The 26,621-nt window shown below is 44.1% G+C and overlaps 2 protein-coding genes across 3 annotated transcripts; both read left to right on the top strand.

The window, feature by feature from the left end:
- The first annotated feature begins 11,980 nt into the window (after positions 1-11,980).
- LOC119366373 (dolichyl-diphosphooligosaccharide--protein glycosyltransferase subunit STT3B-like) lies at positions 11,981-17,816 on the top strand. The gene is made up of 6 exons (XM_037632098.1): positions 11,981-13,008; positions 13,839-14,369; positions 15,941-16,395; positions 16,524-16,646; positions 17,058-17,117; positions 17,426-17,816. The coding sequence occupies exons 1-6, from the start codon at positions 12,136-12,138 to the stop codon at positions 17,553-17,555; spliced, it is 2,172 nt and encodes a 723-aa protein (XP_037487995.1). The 5' UTR covers positions 11,981-12,135; the 3' UTR covers positions 17,556-17,816.
- A 1,648-nt stretch (positions 17,817-19,464) lies between these two features.
- LOC119366372 (ankyrin-1-like) lies at positions 19,465-26,068 on the top strand. Of its 2 annotated transcripts, XM_037632097.1 has the most exons (12): positions 19,468-19,577; positions 19,676-19,729; positions 21,453-21,617; positions 21,727-21,867; positions 22,147-22,286; positions 22,446-22,532; positions 22,653-22,784; positions 23,910-24,062; positions 24,804-24,905; positions 25,152-25,319; positions 25,416-25,495; positions 25,692-26,068. In XM_037632097.1, the coding sequence occupies exons 1-12, from the start codon at positions 19,532-19,534 to the stop codon at positions 25,735-25,737; spliced, it is 1,314 nt and encodes a 437-aa protein (XP_037487994.1). In that variant the 5' UTR covers positions 19,468-19,531; the 3' UTR covers positions 25,738-26,068. The 2 variants fall into 2 exon arrangements, with proteins under 2 accessions (XP_037487992.1, XP_037487994.1); XM_037632095.1 differs by having other exon boundaries at positions 19,465-19,577; positions 22,446-22,784.
- The last annotated feature ends 553 nt before the right edge of the window (positions 26,069-26,621 follow it).

Raw genomic sequence — 26,621 nt, 5'->3', positions numbered from 1 at the left:
TTGCCGATGCAAAGAGAAACCGCGCAAGTGAGAAGGAGAGGCTGAAGTTGCAGCGCATATTAGAGGATCACAAGAAATTGTGTGCTAGTTGTCATCAGTCTTCCGACATCGATTACTATTTAGTAGTGTTTTCAGTCATCAACCTTCGTGTATTCTCTATTACCGGCCTCCATAATTTCAGTGTTTACTCTTCATTTTTTCCAGTTTGTTGATAATTTTTTCAGCGATTTAGAGAAAGATGACTCGTCCGTGTTTCAGTTTTTATTTTTCAGTTTCAATCATCTTCATTGTAGGTTTCTTTCAGTTTTTCAGAGTTTTCTTCAGTTTTAGATATTTGCTTCTTAGTTTGTTTTGGTGGTAGGTATTTTTTGTTTAAGTGTCATTCCTCAGTCAGGTTTCTTGAGTATATATCTCTGCTACTATTAAACAAGCAAACATTTTCTTTCTTAAAGATACCCCGTTAAGTGTACATTGATTAATTATCACCGTTTGATCATCTAAATTAATGAAAGCTAACAGATCAGACTAATCTGATGAGATATCAAAGGGTGCAATTAGCAATTACTGAAGGCGGACCGCTCCACCGGCGAACGAAATTTTTCTACGCCTGCTTCGGCAACTTTCGCTCAAGCATCCCACTAAATCTTCGATAATTACTACTCCTATACCATATATAATTGCCATCTAATTATTATTATCCTTTTTTGTTGCCGGAGCATCTAATTATTAGTATCAACTAAAAGAGGAAGCCACTCAACCTAATTGATCTCTTCCTACCCCGCATCTGATGCTATCGGCGTCGAAACATGCCCCTTCATCCCTCCCTGTGCCCTCCCTATATATGTCATCGTCCCTTCCTGTTATACCTCGGCTGAAAACATATCTTCTCTAATCCCTCACACTATCTGCCATTGCCTCTGCAACGCAACACACACCACCTCTGTCACCGTCGTCTGGGACATCGGAGTTGCCGCGACCTCCGATTCGACGCGTTACCAGATCAGGGTGGAGACGGTCCGTGCCGGTCTGACCAGTATGTAAATCTTGTTTTCTGTGACTAGAACGCCTGCGCTCTAGACCGGGCCAGATCGAGCAGACCGACAAGTGGCGACGATGATCGGCGGCAGGAGACCATGACGAGCGCGCACGATGGCAGGAGGCCACGGCGACCGTCGCGGCAGCGCATGGCGGCAGGAGGCCATGGATGGCGCCTGCAGGAGACGTCTACGACGTGGACACCGACAACGGCGAGGACGACGAAGGAGCCATCGTGCCGGCCAGCCACGACAACTCTGGTGCGCTCCTGCACTCGCTGACGTTGTCCATGGGCTCTGGGTCCCTCTCCATCTGCGTCAGCATGCAGAAGGCGCCCGCACGCGCCCATTCCTAAGGCGCTGCCGGCGGCGAGTACATCGGACAGAAACAGGAGGATGCACACAACTTCGATGCATTGATTGTATAACCTCTTATTTTCGTGGATGTCTCCTGCACGCACCTGCGCGCACGCACATGCATTGATTGTATGGATGGAGCGAGGTTTGGTTTTTCTTCAGTTTTCTATAGGGACATGCAACATGAGACCTGACGACCTTTTCACGTGCATGGAATCATTTTCTGTGGACGAAGCGAGCGCGGTGACGACGACATGTTCAATTTCATCGTCAGAGAAATAAGGACGAAGTGGGTGCCTGAGCCAGTTCTCTGCAGAGCAGAAGAACCGTCGTTGGGATCTGCCATACCTTGCTCGGAATACATCGAGAGTATCGATCCTCTCCAAACAATGCCGAACATTTTCACGGTTCTTTCTTCTACTTCCTTACAAGCATTCCTGTTTTTACAACTTGGGTTTATAAGGACGTGTGTTGCTTAATACTCAATAATCCTAGGCCTTTTCGCAAAAAATAAATAAATTGAATGAAGTCTTCTTTTGTTCACCTTCTCAACTACAACGAGACTGAAGATGCCTACGCTTTATAACAATTGATTAAACATATAAAAAACCGAGATAATTAGGTGCCAGTGCTCTATGCATACGATGATTCATTTAAATGATAGGTTGATTTGTAATATCTTTATTAGTATTAGAATATCTTTTCTATGGGAATTCTTATTTTTGTCGGTGACCAAGGTGGGCAAAAGCGGACCTGTATTATTTTCATTACCATTTATTTAAAAAACAGAAGGTGAAACAATCAAGCATCATCGTTGATCGGAGTGGAGATCTGAGTCTGACCAACGCCTGCCTACCTCCGCCAAACCATCACTTCCAGACACACCGATGTCACCTCACCCACCAGACGCGGATCCAACCTGCGCGAGAAGAAGCAGATAGCCGCCAATGGGCGTCGTGACGGGCACCACTGGGGCTAAACCTTCCTGGGACTGCGCCCCCACAGACAACATAGGTGCTGCCACGACCCTCCCACATGGAGCCGCGCAACCACCACCGCCACCCATCATTGTCTAGGGGTGGCACAGTTGCTGAGAGGGACGCCTCCCTATGAGCAGCACGCGGCACACACCATCGGACCGCCACGCTCCACCGTTCACCTGAGACCTGTGCCAAAATAACAGCCTGCAAAAAAGGATGCCTTGCCTCCACCTTCCCTGGGGCATAGGTGGCTTTGTCGGCGCCCCCTCCGACAGCGGTGAAGCGAGGGAGGAGAGGGTGGTCTTGCGGTGCAGGTAGGGTTTTTTCCATGTCACCCGAATAGAGTAACGCGAATATAATATTAGTCGAGACGTGCGTTGCACGTGCACGCTTACTAGTGTCCTCAAGTTTTAGTCCAAGCGGTTCCTCAATATGCATATTCATTTTCTTCAGTTTTTCATTTCATTGTCTTCTTTTATCCTGAGTGTCCATTTTTCCTCTCTCTTCAGTCATATTCAGATACAATCCTTGTTTTGTCATTCATTCACTCTTTCAGTCTGTTCATGATTAACTCAGCAAGTCTCCTACACTAGTGTTTATCAGTAAGTGCCTGCTCATGATTAATCCAGCAAGACCTTCAGTTAGTATTTTCATTTAGTATTGTCCATTCTTCAGTACCTTAGTTCTAGTTTCAGTTTTCTCTATTCCTCATTTTGTCAAATTAAGTTTCAGTCATCTTCAGTGCATATGTACACTTTTCAATACCTAAGAACGGAAAGATGTATTGGCACCCGGGTGTCCCGACCCCCTTTTATCCTGTCCGCTGAGCCCCTTTAGTCTGGGACTAAAGGGCGGGGGGGGGGGGCTTTAGTCCTCACCCTTTACTCTCGGTTCCAGAATCAGCACTAAAGGGCTTTACAAACCGGGACTATAACCCGTTTCTGCACTAGTGTACCGATCATTTTCAGTCATCAGTCTTTAGTTGATTCTAAATTAAGTCATGTTTCATTTAGTAGATCAGTATCTCAGCATGAGTCTTGTAGTTGATTCTATCTTTTAAGGCATCGGTTTTTCTTATCTGTATGTCTTCTTCAGTTTTGTCTTCAGAATGTAGGTTTAGTCCATGCTGATTTTTGTCAGTTTAGAATTTATTGGTTTCCATTATAGTGATTCTTACTTCTTTGAATTCATCTGTGTTCATTTTCGCTTCAGTCTTTAGATCCATTAACCTTGATCAGTTTGTTCTATCATGTCCTTTAGTTCACTTGTCATTCATCCAATAGTTTCTCAGATTTTGTTTGTGTGCTAGTTGTCATCAGTCTTCCGACGTTGATTATTACTTAGTAGTGTTTTCAGTCATCAGCCATCGTGTATTCTCTATTATCAGCCTCCATGATTTCAGTGATTACTCTTCATTTTTTCCAGTTTGTTGATAATTTTTTCAGCAATTTAGAGAAAGATGATTGGTCTGTGTTATAGTTTTAGTTTTCAGTTTCAATCATCATCATTTTAGGTTTCTTTTAGTTTAGATAGTTGTTTCTTAGTTTGTTTTGGTGGTAGGTATTTTATTGTTTGAGTGTCATTCCTCAGTCAGGTTTCTTGAGTATATATGTCCTCAAGTTCTAGTCCAATATGTTCCTCAATATGCATATTCATTTTCTTCAATTTTTCATTTCATTATCCTCTTTTGTCCTGAGTGTCCATTTTTCCTCTTTGTTCAGTCATATTCAGATATAGTCCTTGTTTTGTCATTCATTCACTCTTCCAGTCTGTTCATGATTTAACTCGACAAGTCTCCTACACTAGTGTTTATCAGTAAGTGCCTGGTCATGATTAACTCAGCAAGACCTTCAGTTTGTATTTTCATTTTGTATTATCTATTCTTCAGTATATTAGTTCTAGTTTCAGTTTTCTCTATTCCTCATTTTGTCAGTTTAAGTTTCAGTCATCTTCAGTGCAGATGTACACTTTTCAATACCTAAGAACGGAAAGATGTAATGGCACCCGGGTGTCCCGACCCCCTTTTATCCTGTCCGCTGAGCCCCTTTGAGTCCGGGACTAAAGGGCGGGGGGGCTTTAGTCCCCACCCTTTACATCCGGTTCCAGAACCGGCACTAAAGGGCTTTACGAACCGGGACTATAGCCCGTTTCTACACTAGTGTACCGATCATTTTCAGTCATCAGTCTTTAGTTGATTCTAAATTAAGTCATGTTTCATTTACTCCCTTCATTCCCTTATCTAGTGCACGTTAGTTTTTTGCTAGAATTCCACAATGTAGTGCGCATGAGCTACTTTGGACAGCAATTACCCTCAACTGTTCACAGGAGATGCAACCACATCCACATGCATGTGTACAGAGTGTGTGCTGGCAGGGTTATTGTGGTCCAAAAGTACAACTCCACGTCATGCCTTGGTTTTGGAGCTGCAAACCATGCGCACTACATATTGAACCAGAGGGAGTAGTAGATCAGTATCTCAGCATGAGTCTTGTAGTTGATTCTGTCTTTTAAGGCATCGTTTTTTCTTATCTGTATGACTTCTTCAGTTTTGTCTTCAGAATGTAGGTTTAGTCCATGCTGATTTTTGTCAGTTTAGAATTTATTGGTTTCCATTCTAGTGATTCTTACTCCTTTGAATTCAACTGTGTTCATTTTCGCTTCAGTCTTTAGATCCATTAACCTTGATCAGTTTGTTCTGTCATGTCTTTTAGTTCACTTGTCATTCATCCATTAGATTCTCAGATTTTGTTTGTGTGCTAGTTGTCATCAGTCTTCCGACATTGATTATTATTTAGTAGTGTTTTCAGTCATCAGACATCGTGTATTCTCTATTATCAGCCTCCATGATTTCAGTGATTACTCTTCATTTTTCCAGTTTGTTGATAATTTTTTCAGCAATTTAGAGAAAGATGACTGGTCCGTGTTTCAGTTTTTATTTTTCAGTTTCAATCATCTTCATTGTAGGTTTCTTTCAGTTTTTCAGAGTTTTCTTCAGTTTTAGATATTTGCTTCTTAGTTTGTTTTGGTGGTAGGTATTTTTTTTGTTTAAGTGTAATTCCTCAGTCAGGTTTCTTGAGTATATATGTCCTCAAGTTTTAGTCCAATCTGTTCCTCAATATGCTCATTTTCTTCAGTTTTTCATTTCATTGTCTTCTTTTGTCCTGAGTGTCCATTTTTCCTCTTTGTTCAGTCATATTCAGATACAGTCCTTGTTTTGTCATTCATTCACTCTTTCAGTCTGTTCATGATTAACTCAGCAAGTCTCCTACACTAGTGTTTATCAGGAAGTGCCTACTCATGATTAATTCAGCAAGACCTTCAGTTAGTATTTTCATTTAGTATTGTCTATTCTTCAGTATCTTAGTTCTAGTTTCAGTTTTCTCTATTCCTCATTTTGTCAAATTAAGTTTCAGTCATCTTCAGTGCATATGTACACTTTTCAATACCTAAGAATCAGTTATTTATTTATTCATTAATTACATTCATGTTGTATGTTAGAATTGTTCTTTATAGTTCACCTATCAGTGTTGTCATTTATTTAGAATATCTAAGTATTCTCTTATTCTTTGGGCCAGTTCTTTTAGCGGCTTAAGAAATAAGCTGCCTCCTCCCCAGCTTTTTTCATAAGCCGCCTTCCACATTCATCGGGGCTTCTGGACTAGTTATGGGATAACTAATATAGAAGCCTCAACAAATTTTAGGAGCAGTTTATTTTTTAAGCTGGGGAGAGGTAGCTTATTTTTTAAGCCGCCCAAAAGAACTGGCCCTTATTATCATTAGGCTCTGTCACTAAGTCTTTGTTCAGGTTTCAGTTTCTTAAACAGGGACCGGCGTCATTTTCAGGTTCCAGTAGGTGTCACTTTTAGTGTTAGGGCTAGTTTCTTTAGTATGAGTAAGTAATTTCAGTTATCGGTATTTTTATGTTTTTCGTGTTCTTTTATCTATATTTCCAGTTTTCATGTCCACCAAAGACTGATGACTAACTACCAATATCTTTAGTCTATACAGAGGTATTTTAGGGGAGAGCTCCTATGCGCCGCTCGTTGCGGTGAATTTTCGAGCGGACACACAGGCCGGCCCATTAGCGCAACGCAGTGAAAAAATCCCAAAAAACTCTGCTCGAGGGAGGGATCAAACCAAGGACCTCCATCTTTGTACGCACGAGCATAGCCAACGCAATAGACAAGCTTTCTTGGTTTGCCATGGCGCGCGAAGCTAAATGTAATGGAGATCCGAACATTTTCTCAAATTCCTAACGTGAAAATTATTTTGAAAAGGTGTTTATTAAAAAGCGAACACTTTCCAAATTTTAGAAGAAAAACTAAAAGGCTTGAACAAAGTTTTGATAAAATAAACACTTTTTAAAATCCCGAACATTTTTTGAATTTAGAGAACAAAATTTTGAAATCAAGAACAAAATTCGAACATGAACATTTTTTAAAGCACACACATTTTTTAAATCTTAAGAACAAAATTTGAAATGGAGAACAAATTTGGAAGCGCGGAATTTTTTTTAAAGCATGAACATTTTTTTTGAATCTTGAGAACAAATTTGGAAGCGAACAATTTCTTAAAGCACGAACACTTTTTGAATATTGAGAACAAATTTTGAAACAGAGAACAAATTTGAAAATCCCGAACAAATTTGGAAGCGCGAACATTTTTTGAAAATGTGAACAAAAAATTTGAAGTCTGGTAAACATTATATTAATTCTGAAAGTTTTGAACTTTTTTGTGTAACAAGAACAATTTTTGAATTTTGAAAACATTTTTGAAAAAGCTGACCATTTTATGGAAAGGCAAACAAAATTTGAATATTTTGAATAAAAGGAGAAAATAAAAAGAAAAAGAAATAAGAAACCAAAGAAAAAAAACAACAAAAAAAACGAAAAAGAAGAAAAGAAAAAGAAACAGAAAGGAATTTGAAAATCTGGAGAACAAAAAGGAAATAGAAAGAGAAGAAAAAGTAATTGAAAAATGAAATAAAGAAACAGAAAAACAAAGAAAGAAGAAAAAAAAGAAAAAGAAAAAGAAAAAGAAAAAACAATGAAAAACCGGTTCAAGAACCTTCTGGAAGGTTCCTGGCCGGTTTTGGGAACCTTCTAGATAGTACCCAAAACCTGTTACCGTAGCGCATGTACTATCTCGTAGTTGGGCCGGCCCATCTGGATCGCTAGGTCGCTCGCCTCTGTGCGTTCGCTCTGACATTCTATCGCAATGAGCGCCCGCTAGGATATTCCATTGTAGGGGCACTGGTGGAGCGTAGTGGAGGCAAAACTAGGTCGTGGCCCTTCCTTCCGAAATGGCAAAAGAAAAATTACTAGGTACATATAGTACTTCAGCCCAGATGATAAAGCCCACCAGTAGGCTTGGAGCACGATCGACCAGTGTTCTCCCTTCCCTTGTTTCGGCTGTTCACATGGTATACACATCCACCTCCAGCCAGCCTCCTCCATCGCCAATTCCCTAAGCCTCCGCTACTTCAGGGCTCGACCACGACGACCTGTCGTCTACGATCTACGACCATGAACTCCTCCGTCCGTCCGACTTCCTCCAATCCTCTTCAATCAATCAACCCCCTTCGTCTTGGTATGAGTGTTGGAGTTGCACGCCACCGACGCCAGCAAGCCGCGCACCATCGTCGGATGGCGGATCAGCCGGAACTTAATCCTCTTGCGGCCTTGTGACTCCTCGTAGATTGAAACCAAACGCGCATGCTTGCTGGTTTAGTTTAGTGCTTCGAGCTTGCCTAGTTGCTTTGCTTGCTTGGTTAGTGGCTGGTTGATTACAGAATGTGTATGTCATATTTTTCGATTACAGATGATAATTGAGAATTTATCCTTGAGATATTTGGAGAGGCTTCGGGCCTTAAGGTGAACCTTCTTAAAAGTGCAGCAATACCCATCCGATGCTCGGAGGACGACGTAGCGGCAGTCCGGAGCACCCCGAATTGCCAAGTGGGTTCTTTCCCATGCAAATACCTTGGGCTGCCATTAACTCTCAGAAAGCAAAGGGCATCTCAGCTGAGCTATCTGGTCGATCTACTGGCGGCTCATCTTCCCACTTGGCGTGCATCAATCCTGCCCAAGAGTGGCCGCCTATTGCTGGTGCAGTCGGTCTTATGCGCAATACCAATTCATGCGATGATGGCGTTGGATATACCACAGAAGACTCTGCTAGCAATGACGAAGATCTGCCGAGGATTCCTCTGGTGTGGATCTGATAAGGCAAATGGTGGGAGCTGCGCGGTCGCCTGGGACACCGTCTGCACGCCCAAGTGGGCTGGAGGGCTAGGGCTCCCTGACCTGGGGTGGCTGAACTGCGCAATGCAGGCGCACTGGCCATGGCTTCAGCGGTCAGACCCCTTGCGGCCGTGGAATGAATTTCAGATAAAGGTACCGAAGGAGTCGATGGATTTATTCAGAGCTGCCGCCCACACCACAATCGGAGACGGGAACACCGCTCTGTTCTGGGAAGATCGCTGGCTTCAGGGGTACCGGGTGCAGGAGCTCGCGCTTGGCATATACAATGCCATTCCAAACAGAATCAGGAAGACGAAGACGGTCAAAGAAGCCCTGGGGCAGGAGTCCTGGACGCATGACTTTGGCCTTGAGCTCACCGTGGAGCAGCTCCTTGAGCTCTTCGAGGTATGGGACCGCACGGCCTTGGTGCAGCTAAACAGTGAGCACCCGGATGAGATCTCTTGGGCATGGGAGAAAGGCGGACACTTCTCAACTTGTTCAGCTTATGCCGCCAAGTTTTGGGGCAGAGAAGTTTCCCCGACGGCGTCGTTCACATGCAAATCGCGAGCCCTGCTACGCTGCAAGTTCTTCTCCTGGCTAGCGGTAAAGAACAGATGTTGGACGTCAGATAGACTTGCACGAAGGGGTCTTCCCCACCACGACAAATGCCCGTTCTGCGAGCAGGACGACGAGACAATCAACCACATTCTACTCCAATGCGTGTTCTCGAGGCAAGTGTGGATGGTGCTCACCGTGGCAATGGATTCGCCTACATGCATGCCCACACAGCACGACACCCTGACCGAGTGGTGCACAAGAAGGAACGAGGGCAGATTATCGGACAAGGACAGCAGAACGATCCTCACTCTAGGACTCTGGACCCTTTGGAAGCACCGGAATTCGATCGTTTTTGACAATGCAACCCCCTCCATGCTTCGGGTGATTGAAGCGATCCATCAGGAATGCGCAAACTGGAAGCGCGCTGGACTCATCAAGGACGGCTTGGACCATCTTCTAGTGGAGCTACATAGGTGGATAGATATGCAAGTAGGATAGGGCTTGTAATGCCGGTCGTGGCCGGGTAGAGTAGTGATTGCCTGTATCACATGTAACGCTACTTGTGGAGGATTTCTCTAACCCTACTCCTTCTATCAATAGATGATATGCACTCTAATGCATATTCCAGAAAAAAAAATTGGATGTCCACTCCATTAAATGCTACAAAATTTGATACACTATAAGTAGGAAGAGTAGAATAACATATCTCTAGTTATTGGTCTTGTTTAGTTATCTTTTGGACATGGTGTGATCTTTTTTTTAACCACCAAAAGGGTGAAAATGTTATATATGTTGTATTTGTGTGAACAAGATAGATATATTATCATGATATCCACATAATTATCTCTTGCATATGTTCTATGAATATGACTTAATGGTTTTTTCATGCACATTTTGCGTTCTTATATGGAGCTGGCCCTTTCTTGTGCTTTCGCCATGCTCCGCCACTGCTTAGGGACATGTGCATGAAGACTTTTCGGCTGTCATCAACAAGGGCAAGGCAAAACCGGCTCCACTAGGGGAGCGGTGACATGGGCGCATTGGCGGCTCGTTTTGACAGTAATAGTGGCCGTTCGATGCTTTTGAAATTTTAATGTAACTTTCATTATATTTGAGATGCTTTTGTGCTTTTATGTAAAAAGAGTTTAAATATAGGGCGACGCTAGGCGCCGGTGCACCGGACCAACAGTTGGGCCGGTCCAGCCCTGGCCGCCCGATGCAGCGATTAGACCGTCAGATCTGTCCCTCGCTTTGTCCTCCTCCTGAGTCAATTTTCTAGATTGCAACTGCCCGAGCGCCGGCGACACCACGACATATCCTCGCGAGAAAACAGCCGAGTTTGAAGCACCACCGCGGCGTTCCTCGTCGCCGATGAGCGCCCTCGCCGGCCGTCCGCACTTGCCCCAGATCCGCGCTCGCCATGGATGCAGCTCCGCCGCCCACACTCATCAGAGATTTGCGCTCACTATGGATGCAGCTCCGCCGCCCGGCGCTTGCCATGGATGCAGCTCCGTCGCCCGGCGCTTGCCATGGATGCAGCTTCGCCGCCCACGCTCGCCATGGATGGATCCCGCCCTCGCCGCCCGCGCACGCCATGGATGCAGCTCCGCCTCATTGGCGATTGACTGGTTCCAGCAAAATATAATTGCCCGTTGTAGCATTTGTCGTTGTTTGTCGTAGCAAAATGGAGACACGGTTGCAGCAAAAAAAGAAACGTCGTCGTTTTCGCCGTTTCACTGGTCGTAGCTCGTCGTTTCCGCTGGATGTAGCAAAACACTTCAACGGTAGTAGCAAAATCAAGCTACGGATGCAGCAAAAACGCCGTCGCCGCCTTCACGAGGTCGCAGCTCCGCCTTACATCGATGTAGCAAAAAAAAACCAACGTAGTAGCAAAAACCTGCTACGGTTGCAGCAAAATATCGTTGTCGTCGTCGCGAGGTCCGAGCTCCGCCTGATAGATGTAGCAAAAAGCTTTGCCGGTAGTAGCAAAATTCAACTATGGTTGCAGCTTCCCCTTGTTGTGCAGTGCCATTGAAGCTTTCTATATCTATGGTTGAAGCTTTTTTGAATGGCCGTTGAAGCTTTTTTAGGTGACAGTTGCAACACTTCTATACGCGGGTGGATCCGGGCATGGCGGGCAGGCAGTTATGGCGGGCGGCGAGGGAGCGCCTGGCCGCCGGCGATGGAGCTTGTGGTGGCCCAGTTTCTGCCCGGGAGGAGGAGGAGGGGAGGGGATGCGCGCGCTTGAAGGCTGTAGGTTGGGAATGGATCTGGCCATGGCAGCAGGCAACCATGACGGCCGGCGAGGGAGCGCCTGGCCGCCGGCGATGGAGTTCGTGGAGGCCCAGTCGCAGCTCGGGGGAGGAGAAGGTGCGCGCACGTAGGCTGAAGATAGGGAATGGAGGCGCATAAGAAAGGAGGCGGGGATGCGCGGGCGCGTTTGCCAGCGTGGCGTGCGAACCGGCCGAAAGTTCGGTGGGCGCACCGCGCCCAAACGTTTGCCTTAAATATAGCGCACACACTATATTTCATTTTGCATGGGGTATCCCCACCAGATCCCCTCGTGTCTGCTGAACCCAAGACCACGTTTTTTTAGGAGAACCCAAGACCACGTGTCTTCTACCTTCTCCAGCCAATCACCTGCTCCGATCCAAGCCGAGCCCACCACTCAGCGTCACGTAAACACCCAACACGACCATCCACGTCAGTCAACTGCCCAGCCGGCCTCCGATGCCCCACCAGTCAGCAGCACACCCACCCCCTCCCAAACAGATATCCATTCAGATCCCGGCCCGGCCCAGCCCGGACCCACTCCGCCCGCCACCATCGTCTTCCCCGATCTCCCAGATCCGCCACCACCAACCCCACACCACACGAGCTCCGCCACCACTCCCCCAAACTAAACCCCCGCCCCGCCCCGCGCGCGGATGAAACCCTAGCCCAGATCCCCTCACCCCGCCGTCCATGGCCGCCGCCGCGACGACGATGCTGGACTCCCTCCCGGCGCCGCTGCTGCGGGCGCTGCGGCTCAAGACGAAGCAGCAGGAGCTGCTCCTCCGCGTCTCCGCGCTGGCGCTCGTCTACGTGCTCGCCTTCGCCGTGCGCCTCTTCTCCGTGCTCCGCTACGAGTCCATGATCCACGAGTTCGACCCCTACTTCAACTACCGCACCACGCTCTACCTCACGGAGCACGGCTACTCCGAGTTCTGGAACTGGTTCGACCACGAGAGCTGGTACCCGCTCGGCCGCGTCGTCGGGGGCACGCTCTTCCCCGGGCTGATGGTCACCGCCGCGCTGCTCCACCGCCTCCTCCGCGCGCTCTCCCTCGCCGTCCACATCCGGGAGGTCTGCGTCCTCACCGCCCCCTTCTTCGCCGCCAACACCACGCTCGTCGCCTACGCCTTCGGCCGCGAGATCTGGGACTCCGGGGCCGGCCTCGTCGCCGCCGCGCTCATCGCCGTCTGCCCCGGCTACATCTCCCGCTCCGTCGCGGGCTCCTACGACAACGAGGGCGTCGCCATCTTCGCGCTGCTGCTCACCTTCTACCTCTTCGTCCGCGCCGTCAACACCGGGTCCCTCGCCTGGTCGCTCGCCGCCGCGTTCGGCTACTTCTACATGGTCTCCGCCTGGGGAGGCTACGTCTTCATCATCAACCTCCTCCCGCTCTACGTGCTCGTCCTGCTCGTCACCGGGAGGTACTCGCAGAGGCTCTATGTCGCCTACAACTGCACCTATGTGCTGGGAATGCTGCTCGGGATGCAGATCCGCTTCGTCGGCTTCCAGCATGTTCAGTCTGGGGAACACATGGCCGCCATGGGAGTCTTCTTCCTGTTGCAGGTAGTTTCGCAAACATTACTCAGAAATGCAATGGAAATATTTGTTGTGAATAGAGATGAGAAACATTGGAATAGTTAAATGGCCAAGCTGCTGAAATGTTAACACTTCACTTAATATAAGAGTTGTTCATTCATATGGCCCTGTTAATGAATTGTTAGGCTTCATTGACTTGGAAAATGCATTCATATCATTTCTGAATTCAGAACTGAAAACAGAAAAACAAAATTAGTAGAACAGCAAAGTTTGTCTAGCATAAAGTTAAATGGCATGCTACATGATCCGGTTGTTTATACCATTGAGGATGTCCATTAGGCTACAGTTGACTGAAAACTGCTTTCAGATTAATGCAGTATCAGCATTATGAGATACCACTGCCAATTTATTCATCTTCCGCCTTTAGGTAGATTGTGTTTCTGGTTATACCCACTTTTCTTTTGCAAAGTATAACATACCATCTTATTTACCACACTTAACTTCTATTTCATATATGGTTATTTAAATCAACAAGTAATACTCGTGATTCTCAATTATGAGTGTCAACAGTCAACTAACTTATATCATCGGTATTATGATGTTTACTGCCTATTTTTCAATGAAATGCATAGAGGCTTACCCTCCTGTCTGTCTCAAGAAAAAATGTCCACTTCTGTTTGCGGACAAAAGCAGGAGTTAAGAACTGTAGATCTACTGCTGTACTGTTGATAATTTGATTTCTGCCTGGATAGTTATCTATTGTAGTCAAGATCTCCTGTACTTTCTCTAGAGTCTAGATGTATCATGGTAGCATGGAAAAAGAAGAGCTGACATAAACCCCTTCCTTGCTTTTGCAGGTTTTCTTCTTCCTGGATTGGGTGAAATACATGCTGAATGATGTCAAACTATTCAAGTCATTCTTGAGAATTACCCTGACCTGTGTGATAAGTGTCGGCACCCTGGCTCTTGGGATTGGTACTGCGTCAGGTTACATCTCCCCTTGGACAGGGCGGTTTTATTCCCTGCTTGATCCGACCTATGCGAAAGACCATATACCAATCATCGCATCTGTTTCTGAGCATCAGCCCACAGCCTGGTCTTCTTTTATGTTTGATTTCCACATCCTTCTTTTCCTGTTCCCAGCGGGCCTCTATTTCTGCTTCAAGCGTCTGTCAGATGCCACAATATTCATAGTTATGTATGGCCTCACAAGTATGTACTTTGCTGGTGTGATGGTGAGGTTGATTCTTGTTGCAGCACCTGCCGTTTGCCTTATTAGTGCCATTGCTGTATCTGCTACAATAAAGAATCTGACAACATTGATCCGGTCAAAAAGCAAAAGTCCACAGACTACAGGAAAAACAACAGGCTCGAAGGCAGCTGCAAAGGTATTATACCTTCTATTTTCACTTACACTTGCTTGTACAATTTACTTCTGTAGTATAGTGGACCCTAAAACCAAAGTATAAATAAGTAAGTTCGATAACAGGTTCCAAATAAAACAGTCTTTTTGACTGAGAATAAAGTAATGCAATTGAAGTTGCTTATTTTGTATTGTACATCTTTTATGGGAGATATATGCATATTTCATTATTTGGCATAATGGTAAACAGTTGGATTTAGAACTGACCTGACATTTTTGGGCAAGTCACCATCCTGTTGAATGCGAGACTACTATTTGTCTACTAAATAATACAAGAGTGACAAGAAACAGGAATTTATAATATGGACTTTGGTACTTTGGCAAAAGATGGTATACCATGGTCTAGATCGGTGGCCCACAAAAACCACATGTAGAGTTATGTATATGGAATCTGATCGAGAAGTACTTAATTCTCAGCTCATAGTACGAGATTTTTAATTACTGAATACAAATATACAATTTATGTTTTCTGGATTATCATGATAGATGGGATTGATCAAGCCTGTGTGTGGTAGGTTAACTAATTGCCCGTCAGTCCATAGTTAGCAATCTTTTGTAGTAGTTTGAAGTAGTCCAGCTAGACCTGAACTTAGCCAATCACATGTGCAACAGAAAATTAGTACGTAAAGGGATAGTTTTTTTAACGCGTCCTAATCTTGTCACAATCTTAATACAACGTGTGCTCTACTGTATGCTAAAACTCTAGGATATCTCAATCGACTGGTCCTGTCCATTATTGATCCCTGTGATCTTCAGCCTTAATTAGCAGATAATTAAGTTTTTAACGTTATAAACTCCTGGACGTGAGGAATGCATGCTGTAGCTTAATTGCGATCACCATCTTGTGTCGATCCATGTGTTAACATTCAATAGTGCTCTAAACTAGCTAGCTAGATCCAAACTTGGCCAATCACATGTGGAACACAAAACTGTCTCATCCTGTTACCATCTTATCATATTAGTTGATGTAATGAGTGCGGAACTATAGTATACTGAAACTGTAGGGTATTTCAGTATTTTTGCCCCTCCATTATCGATTCATTTGCCCACCCTATCTCCAGCCCTGATAAGGATAAGGCAATAACACCATCCCCTAGAGATATGAGGAACGCCTCACTCACTTACTAGTATGGTAATAGAGCAAGCTAATTAAGATTGGATCAATGGTGGGGAGCAGCGCAGGAATGTTGGTCATGATGCCACCCTGTTGGCTCTGTTGTTAATCCCTGTGCCTACCCGTTGATGTCGACAACCATAGTCCTGTCACTAGTATAGAAATCCCTGGATGGTTGCAAAAGACCAATCCATTGGGGTTGTGACAACCCACTCCTATGATAACCACAGATTGCTGAGCCTTTCAGGTCTGCTCTGCTCTGCTGACTGTCTCAGATAGGCTTTGTTTGCGTCATTTGTTGACAAAATACAATTGCCTAAGTTTTAACTTGAATTGGACAAGAATTTTGTGATTTTAAGGTTATTTCTGCCAACTGTTTTAAGTTCCACTTTGCAACTGACTCGTGTTCTTGTGTAAAACAGGGAGCAGTTGATCAACCGTTGCCTTTCCAACATAATGTGGCTGTTGCTTTACTTCTGGGCGCTTTCTACTTGCTCAGTAGATATGCCATACACTGCACTTGGGTAACTTCTGAGGCTTACTCTTCTCCTTCCATCGTTCTGTCCGCAAGGGGTCACAATGGAGGAAGGGTTATATTCGATGATTATCGTGAGGCATACTACTGGCTTCGTCAGAACACTCCTACTGATGCCAAGATTATGTCATGGTGGGACTATGGCTACCAAATTACAGCCATGGGTAACAGAACTGTTATTGTTGATAATAACACGTGGAATAATACACACATAGCAACTGTTGGGCGGGCAATGTCATCTTATGAAGACGAGGCATATGAGATAATGCAGTCACTGGATGTGAATTATGTGCTTGTCGTATTTGGAGGTGTTACTGGGTACTCCTCTGATGACATCAATAAGTAAGTTAATAAACTTAATCATGATCACGTATAATGTAATTTATATATGCCTCTAATTTGATGCTGGGGCAAGACAATTTTAATCTGAATCACAAAACAGATTCTCTTACTTAGCTGCTCATTTCCAGGTTCTTATGGATGGTCCGTATTGGTGGAGGAGTTTTTCCTGTGATCAAAGAGCCTGATTACCTTGTCAATGGGGAATATCGTGTTGACAAGGGGGCATCACCAAAAATGTTGAACTGTCTAATGTAAGTACTGTTTACAAGTGAAGTAAATTTGTGCGTGTTGTGATACTGCTTTCTTTCATTGGTTCGTATGATAAATAAATTGCCAGAATGAGAAGAAAATTGTTATAGTATCAATCAAAATTCGCGATGGAGCTGATACAGTGTGAAACAAATAGATTTTGTCTATTCTGTAGCAGATCTGCTGAGATTTGTTTGTTTCTGTTGTGGTAGGTCCCACAAGTGATATATGCCTAATAAAGATATGGTTTTGACATTTAATTTTTTAGTCCCGTTTTTGGTATTGTCGAACTTCTGAAAAATTCTCAGGACATTTGGCATGTCTAAATATGTGCCACCATTATCCTTCCATCAACTAGAGTTAAGCTACCCATTGATGTTTTCATTGGCTTCATCTCCTTATTTGTTTGGCAGGTACAAGCTCTGTTATTATCGATTTGGAGAACTGACCACGGAATATGGAAAACCTCCAGGGTATTGTACATGCTCACCATTATTATTGTTTTTTATGTGCCTGTTTCAAGTTCATGATTAATTAGTCTTGAATGGAGATGTCTGTACTTGATTTTGCCGAGGTCATTGTTGGTTTCTAGATAAGCAGCATATGTGCTCGTTTAAGCATGCTTGATCCTTTCTCCTGCAGACTTGTTCTTTTCTCATAACACCTGTAGACAGACTTGTGTTTTCTTTCCAATACCCTGTAGACTAGTGTTCTTATTATGGCCGCAAGTGATCGATACTAACACTACATTTTTGTACTTTGTTTATTATTCTCGGTGCAGATACGATAGAGTGCGAGGAGTGGAGATAGGCAACAAAGACATAAAGCTTGAGTATTTGGAGGAGGCATTCACAACATCAAACTGGATAGTGCGCATATACAAGGTCAAACCTCCAAAGAATAGATCCTAAGGTTTCGTACCAGGAGGGGAGCGGCAAAGCGAGACGGTTTGGGGTGATTGCTTTGACATTTATCTCATCAGGAGGGTGCCTAGACATGAACTTTTTTGTTTTCGTAAGACTAACAGTAACCCATACTGTTGCTTGAAAGCTGAGGACATGTAGTTGTGATAGCTGGTCACTCATTTTTGTTTGAGCATACTGTGATGGAATTCTCGGAAACTTTTGGGTAGCAAGTAATTTTAGATCAATATGCCAGTTGAAATTCACCGGTGTTGGGGTGTAGAAGAAAAGAATTTTTTGGTTGCTGTGACTGCTTGTTTGCTTTTGGGGGCGTTAGCGTGCTGATGGCGTGCTAGACAACCGTTTGATCTTGCGCCGCGTCAGCCGCAACCTTTGCAATAAGGACTGTTGTGCTCTAGAGTTTTGCAACATGGACCTTGCGGCGCTTGTGTCATGGGCCTTTGATCACAGCATCTTGTGCTCTATACCTTTGCAACGTGGACCATGTTGCGGCACCTTCAACTTGGGCCATAATGAGGAGAGAAGGATCAATGAGTGCGGCCTCCTGATGTAAAATGACAAGTTAAAAGTTTTTCTGTTTTCGTGTTGTGTGATGGGAGACTAATAAAAGCTTTAAAAAATAAACTTTTTTTTCTATTTTTCCTACCATGTGATGGGGCAATTCAGAACTTGAGCGCATGCACTCGGGGTGTTGAAAACTTGAGCGTACGAACACGGGGGTTTCGAATGTAGAAGGCGAGACGGCGTACTATAACTCCATTTAGATATAGGTTTCTTACAAGAGAAGAGGAAGATTTTGACTAGTCTCATTTAACGTAGCCATGGGGTACTTCAAGAAAACCCGACAACTTTCAGAAATGATTTAGTAATATGAAATTATTGTATTCACGTCTTACAAATACGATTTACTAATAATGAAATCATATTCATGTTTTACAATACCGTCTACTCCCTCCGTCCCATTATTCTAAAAAAATATGTTATCACAAAGAAAAAAAGTTTGCGAAGTTCTTTTTTTCTTTTGAGTGGAATTAAGTTTGTGATACGATTTAGGACTATTTCAATAGCCTAAAGTTGTCCCATAATAGAAAAAAAAAGCCTAAAGCTGTGCAAATCCAAAATTCAAAAAAAAAGAGTACACCCACGCAAGTCAAAAGACAGTGAAGCAGTAGCACTGTAGCAGCAGCTTTGATCGGCGCGCTATGCCCACCCACGCACGTACGTAACCTCCCCTCCCCACTGCCACTCTGCTGCTGCTGCTACTCTCACCCCTCCCCGTCTCTACCCGCCACCCGGCGACCAGTAGTATTTCTCCGCGGAGACTCCCATCTCGCCTGCGGGCCACCCATGTCATCGACCGTGCCATGCGTGCAGATTCATCGGCCCCACCGTCCCAGCGACGATCACGCAGCCGGTAAATTTGACCATTTTGACCTATGGACGAAATCAATTCACGGAATGAACTCACCGTGAAACTATTTCACAGCCCTAACCTTTTTGTGTAGCGCCCGCCACGACGGCGCCACACCCTACTGTGCAGCGCCTACTGGTGTGCAACGCCCCCGTGCTAGGCGCTGCACAGTAGGGTGTGGCGCCGTCGTGGCGGGCGCTACACAAAAAGATTAAGTCTGTGAAATAGTTTCACGGTCAGTTCATTCCGTGAATTGATTTCGTCCATAGGTCAAAATGGTCAAATTTGCCCACGCAGCCCAGTCCCCGCTCCCATCCTCTCCCCATCGGGCGCTCCCGTGAACCGGGTCCCCGTACGCCCATGAGCGGGCGGCGCTCCCGTGATCTCACCCACAGCCGTGCACCGAGTCCAGCTCCATCCCCCGAATCGACCAGAGCCAGAGCCAAACCCAAAGCGAGCGAGGGAGCTTTGGCTGGCTGGCTGGCCAAAAACCCCACTGCCATCTTCTTCTGGAAGCCTCCCCTGCGACTGCGAGAGCGACCCCCGCCGGCCCATGGCGCCGCCGTTCGTCTACGCCCCGAGCTCCGGCGCCGGCACATGTACGGCGAGGCTTCTTCCCCAGTCCCCCTCCTCCTCCTTCTCTGTCTCCATCTCTGCCTCTCTCTAAGTAAGGGCGAATCGTCCTCTGTTTGCGCAGGCCAGGACGCCGCCATCAAGGCGGCCTTCGACGGCGACCTCCGGCGCCTCAGAGGTTGGCCTCCCCTCCCCTCTCCTTCCGCCCCCGTGTTCCCGGCCTTCTCCCCGCCTTGCGATCGAGGCCGCGATTTGCTGGGCTGGGCTAGGGTTCAGCCTTTGGCCGCCGTACCGTACGTGGCAGTCGTCGAGTCTCCGGCGGCTGGATTAGATAATGCTGTTACAGCATATGAGATGATGCGAGTGCCGCATTGTTCCGTCGCCGCACCAATCCGGGTTATGTTTGCATTTGCTAGAAGGATCCCTTGTTACCATAATTTCCTTTCTGCACTTGTGTGTAGTAGTATGATGGTGGGTCATCTTATTCTTACTATGCTGTATGTAGACCTGTGCCATGGTTGTCTTGTTAATTCGGTGTCAGCTTTCGCATTGTGTAGTCAATTAAGTGTAAAATTTGGTGTACACAGTGATTATTCTCCGAATCAAGAAATCGTTTTGTGCGATTGCGGTCTTGTGGACCGTTAAAAGGCACATGCGAGTTATTCAGAATTTGGTTAGAACAAGCCCTTGCACAGGGTGAGGTGACGCAAATGCCAATGCTGTTCCGTTAGGCACACCGATTCGGGGTCCTATTTAATTTGCAGGGCACTAGGAAGGATCCCTTGTTAGCGCAATTTAATTTTCCTCCTGTCCTGCACTTGTGTGGACTGGTCTGACGGCGGCTCATCTTGTTGCCATGGTTACCTTGTTAATCTTAGTGTCAGTGTTCATATTAGATGTATATAGTTGTATACTATAATTATACTCTGAATTGTGAAAAAAATAATTGTGCGATTGCGGTCTTATGGGCAGTTTATTGGGAATCTGGTTAACGCAAGTCCTTGCACCGGGTACATGTTATGACTTCACGATTAGAGCACTGTTTTTTTTGGGTCAAGTCTATGCACTGATTGACTGACTGTGTGTGTGCCCAAGACGTGAACACTGACACTAAAAAAAAGGTCCCTTCACTTTAGAAGTGCAAATGGGTAGCCTTTTGGCTACCGTGGTAGTCGAGTTTCCGTCAGCTAGATTACATACTACACAAGATGAGTGGAGTAGTGTGGTTCGGGTTATATTTGCTGGATGCTAGGAAGGGTCCCCTGTTAGCATGATTTTCTTTCTGCATTTTTTTGTGTGGAGTTGAGTAGTGTGATGGTGGGTTTCTTATTATTGCGCTGTATGTAGAGTATCGTGTTGATTTTGGTGCCAGCGTTCGTGTAGTAGGCAATTAAGTGTAAAATTAGGTTCATACTGTAATGTAATTGTTCTCTGAATTATGAAAAACAAGTTGTGCGACTGTGGACTGTTTAAGGGGATAGTATGCGATTACTGGGAAGCTGTCCTTGCACGGGGATGGCTTTACACGATCAGAGCACCATTTTCTTTTGTCAAGTTTATAAACTGATTGACTCTGTGTCCAAGACGTGAACAAGTCCCTTTACTTTAGGAGTGCAAATGGGAAACCTTTTGGGTACCCTCCAATCCTCTTTGGTTCAATCAAGTGAACTGAATTCCTGAAACCATAAATATAGTTCATTTGATTGAACTAAGGAGGGATGAAGGGTACCCTAAAGCTCACCAGTTTGCATGATTGCATCCCTGCTTGACTTAGTGAGCGAGGTTCTTGTCCATATATGCAACACATGTGGGCTTCTTTTCTTTTGGTTGTCTAGCTAGTTATGATTTGGCAGTTTGATTCATCAGTGTATTGATGCTCGGGTGTTCACTTTGGGAGAAAGGTATTGTAAAGAGCCTCGACGACCCAAGGGTGATCTTCTCTTTCGACATGGGTGGTGGCATTGGTGTGCTGCACATCGCAGCCGTCGGAGGGCATCTTGAGGTTTGCAAATACTTGGTGGAGGAACTCGGGGGAGATGTGAATGCTCCTGCTCCTGGAATAGGAGGTCTTTCTCTAACTCTTCCTTCTTTTTTTTTCTGGAAATTGGCACCTGTCATGTCTATGTTTCGCACCATGAGATGCCTGAATTGTGTTGTTGTGCTTTTTGCTTGCAGACTTTGCAGGTGTGACACCCTTTATGTCATCTGCTCAGTCTGGCGATGTTTCTACTGTGAAGTATTTGCTTGATCATGGCGGTGATCTAACAAAGTCAGATGCTAAAGGACGCACAGTTCTCCACCATGCAGCATGCATAGGTAGCTCTCTTGGCCCCTCACCCACGCAATTTGTTTCTGTATTACAAAGCGTATCTTTGTGTAGGACACTATGGGTATGGCCCCTCACCCATGCATAGAAGAAAAGTTTTGTGATCATTTTTCATATGGTTAATATAGATTTATAACTAGTCAAAGTTGGATAAATTTTGCCCATCTATGATTTACACCAGGGTGGTCATTATAGTACTAGTAGTTACTTGCTGCTGTACACTTAGATGCGTAGCCACATGACTATTGCAATTATTTTATTCACCACAGGAAGCTGTACGGTCACCGAGTTCCTACTTTCAAAAGGAGTACCTGTTGACATAGACTGTGGCCGTGGTACACCACTCCATCAAGCTGCTACTAATGAACAAGACAAAACAGTGAAGATTTTGTTGGAACACCATGCAGATGTATATAACTCTTACCATTTCTTATTTTTGTTTTCTAGATTTGATTTGCATAGATAGCTTGTTTTTTATTTTGTCGGCTGCTTGGATCGACAATTTATGGCAGCTCATAATCCATTTCTTTGTTCCTTTGTATTTTATAACAATTATTACTCTTGGCAGCCTAACGCCACTGTTGTCGGAATTGGTACTGCCCTGATGGGTGCCCTTCTTTACCGTTCTTTGAAGTGCATGAAGCTGCTGATCAAGGCCAGTATTCTGTTTTCTATATCCGTTCATCGCTATGTTCTACCATCTCAGCCATGCTTTTGTGTCAATCTACATGGAGAGGGAGCCGTGACACGTTCTATTCCACAATCCTTTTTACAGGGTGGTGCTGATGTCAATCGAGGGAGCTCCCTTCCGATGACTCCCTTAGTGTTCACTACAGGGTGGGGAGGCTATACAAACTTTGTGAAGTTTCTGTTAAAGGCAGGAGCGGATCCTAATATTCCTGATGCTGTATGTTCTCAATATTTTCTAGATGTATTCTGTTGAAACCTGTACTGATATGAATTTAAGTTGCTTTTAGTCTTTTGACTGTGCCATGAGAAGTTGCACACACCTACCAAAATATTGCATGTGTAGGCAAAAGGTAGGTGTGTGAGCTCCCAGTTTAATGGTTTATATCAACGAATGCATATCACTGTTGTTGACTATTCCCTCTGCTTGAAAATATTTGACGCTCTAGTTTTGTCACAATTCTCTCATCAAGTTATAGATAGATTTACCAACATCTACCAAACCAAATTGCACTTCAAGAAATTTGACTTAGGAGAAAACAATATCATCAAATATTTTGGAGCGAAGTAGCAAATTTTGGGTTCTTCTAGAACAACATGCTCTGTTCTGTGCAATAATGTATATTTGTATCCTTAGTCTGAAATGTTTTTGAATACGGTGGATGTCCTTGTATGGAGCCCACAAGGCCACAAGTACCCATGATATAGATACGAGGTCGGTGCTTAACTTAACATTTGATGAGATACTGAGATCTCATAATGCAGCATTCAGGGTATCCACATTTATCAAATATACTCATCCAGCAATCACCAAAATGATTTGAATTCGCTTAGGCTGCGTTTGGATGTATGTATTCAGCTTACGTTATGCTGTTTTCTTCATCCCAATCGTTGGTATTCGTTCATTTACTCTGAAGTATCAAATTATATTTGTGCTTTCAATAATCGTATATGTAGCTACTTTTCCCTATAGTTTTATCTATATAATTCATAGGGACTCGTAAAGGTTATGCCACTAAAAATCCATGTTACCTCTCAATCTCAACTATTGCTGAAATACCTGTTTTTAGTCCCTTGCTGAAGGAAGCCTTTTGGTATGCTGTAGGAGTATGTTGACTGTTTGAATTGCTACTAGAATTTAGAAATGCTTGCTGGGATGAATCCTGGTTGAAACATTTTGTACCAGTATTATGTACACCCTGGTCCTCTCCCATGGTACTATAGTTTCCCATATGGTTTATATCTTTTCATTCATAATGTTCATATTCTTTTACTGCATTCTAGAGGGTCCTTTAATTATGTAGTTAATTTCAAAAGAGTTGACACTTTTCCTTTTGTTGCCCAGTATGGTAACTTACCAATAGAGCTTGCTGCTATACGTGACTGCATGGAAGAAGTTGAAATGTTGTTTCCTTTGACTTCCCCAATACCAACTATCCCAAACTGGAGTATAGATGGAATCATCTCGCATGCAAAATTTGAAAGTGCAAAGCCACTGGTACGTTATTTATTGCTGTTATGCCCTGTAGATAAAATTTACTTGAATTCCTGGGCATACTTTTTGTTCGTCAGTCCTGAATTTGTCCATCAACTGTTATGACTTGGAGTTACTATATATGCATGAGATCATCACATTTAAAAATAATATCGTGACTTTTTTATGGGGTTTTCTTTAGAGCATCACCTCGTCAAAACAATAAAATTGAAGTAGTTAAAGCTCTTGAGAACAAACTACCAAATCTAAATTGGAAGGACCAGACTGGGACCCCTTATTTGTTGTCGGCTGTTCATTGGTTAAAAAAAACTTGGTTATTCAGTATCGATCCAATGAACTGCTGTAAACTGTTCGTCATGCGCAGCCTTTAAGATACAGAAATGCTTTACAAGCATAATGCTTGTACTGTTGTACATAGCTCGAAGCATGGTTCCTTTATTGTGGATTTGAAGTTGTGAACTGTGAAATACACCCATGTATATGCTGTTTTAGTAACATATAGTAATAATTTGACATATTAATTCTAAATTATGTTGGACCTTTTCCTCTTGTGACTAAAATCTTGTGTGAGTAACTGCTGCCTTTTGCTGTGTAACATAATGTGCACTTTGCATTGCAGCATAAGCATATCTGGATACCAAGCTATGAAGAATGTGTAACTGAGTTGTGAAGTGTCTATTTTAATTGGAATGTCTTTGAAATGATGCTTCATTCCTACATTTTTTCCATTGTTTAATCATTCAGGATGGAAGGCAGCTTGAACAAACAAAAGCTACACTCAAGGCACATGCAGATCATTTATTCAGGCTGAAGGACTACAAGGTGGCATCAAAAGCATATGGTGTGGTAAGCCCCTTAAACCTTATCAAAAGCATGGTGGCTTAGAAGTTTTGTTTTTCTATTAACAGGGAACCAATTGCAGAACATTATTTGTTTGCTGAACAGTTTCCTAATATTGTTCTCTAGTTTCCCGCTTATTAGCTGTTAATTTGCCATTATTAAGCATTTCTACCGGATTAATATTATTTTGCGGCACTAATCAACCTGCCATGGTGAGATGATAATCGTATAACCTGTTATGTTTGACCATAGGCAATAGATGTCGCGCCGAGTGCAACATTGTACGCGAACAGGAGTCTTTGCAAACTGCTGCTGGATGATGGTGAAGGTGCTCTGTCAGATGCTCTCAGATGCAGAATGCTGCGACCTAACTGGGTGAAAGCTTGCTACCGTCAGGCTGCAGCCCACATGCTACTCAAAGTGAGTTACTACATGTCCAGCTTGCCATTGTGTTTCCCCACTCTGTCCAGTCTATATAGTCGCTCATGTTCCTCCTTTGATGTGCTCTACGTCTAGGAGTATAAACAAGCTTGTGATGCTCTCCTGGACGCTCAAAAGTTGGATCCTGGAAACGTAGAGGTCGAGAGAGAGCTACGGTAATCTACTGTCTTGTATTTATCTCTTTTGATTTGAGTATACGTCTTGCAAGCATGAACGTCATATACTTGCATACTAATGACCAGCAGCTGCACGCTGGGCCAGCGTGCCGACTGCCGGGTGCCATCCTTCCATATATCTGATGGTGCTGCGATTACAGCTGAAATTTGTTTCATTTTGGTTAACTCTGTACAGGAAGGCCAGGGAATTAATGAAAGCTCATGGTGAGGCTGACAAGTGAAGCATGCTTTGTTAGGGAAATGCTCTTTTGGCTTGGATTGGAGTAGTTGATCAACTGAATGTGATGGTACTCATGTGACCAGAAGGCTGGTGGTACCCAACTTAAAAGTCTAACTCTAGAGTCGTTCAATTTCTATAGTCTTCCTACTGCCACTTGTTGACTGCATGCTGAGAGGATTTGGTGTGAAAATGCGCTGTAAAACTTGTTTGACTCGCATCACAAGTTTTATTACCAGATCTAGCACAAATACCCTATCTCTGTTGAATATTTGCTGAGTTTTCAGACATCAGTAGAGAAGAAAAAGTGAAGCAGTACTACCCTCTCATTTGCATCTTCTACTCTCTGAACATGCATGACGAAGTTTCTGCTCAACAATGTTGCTCGCTTACGGCTTACTGCTTCTCTGAATAAGCATGTGTTTTAGTCTACATGTTGATCATTTCAATTGTAATACATTTATGAACACTGTCATTTGTCATGACTTTGATTGGAAATCTTCGCTCAATCTAGAGGCGTTGTATGAAAATGGAGAAATTCCAAAGAAACTCAGAAGAATGTGACAAACTCCTGATCTAGAGGAGTAAATAAATATCTCGAGGCCAGTGACAGACTCTAGGTTTGAAACAGGATGCCTACAAGTGTCGCTTATTACTGTACATCTCTCTCTAGGCTAATTAAACACATGACAGGAATTTATTCTTGCCCTGTCAAAGCCACTTTAGGCTCTTCAAAATGTGCAGGTTAGCACATTCTTGTTGATGACAGGTAAATGAAATTTCTATCTTTTTTTGCAGGAAAAATGAAATTTCTAGTTATTGAAGAAAAAAAAAGTTGTTGATGTAAATATTTTTCATCATTAGATCCATCCATCAAATATATTTTCA

The sequence above is a fragment of the Triticum dicoccoides genome, chromosome 2B (genome assembly GCF_002162155.2).
Source record: "Triticum dicoccoides isolate Atlit2015 ecotype Zavitan chromosome 2B, WEW_v2.0, whole genome shotgun sequence".
Lineage (NCBI taxonomy): Eukaryota > Viridiplantae > Streptophyta > Magnoliopsida > Poales > Poaceae > Triticum > Triticum dicoccoides.
Note: the sequence above shows the minus strand (reverse complement) of the source record. Positions and strands in the feature narration are given on the sequence as shown.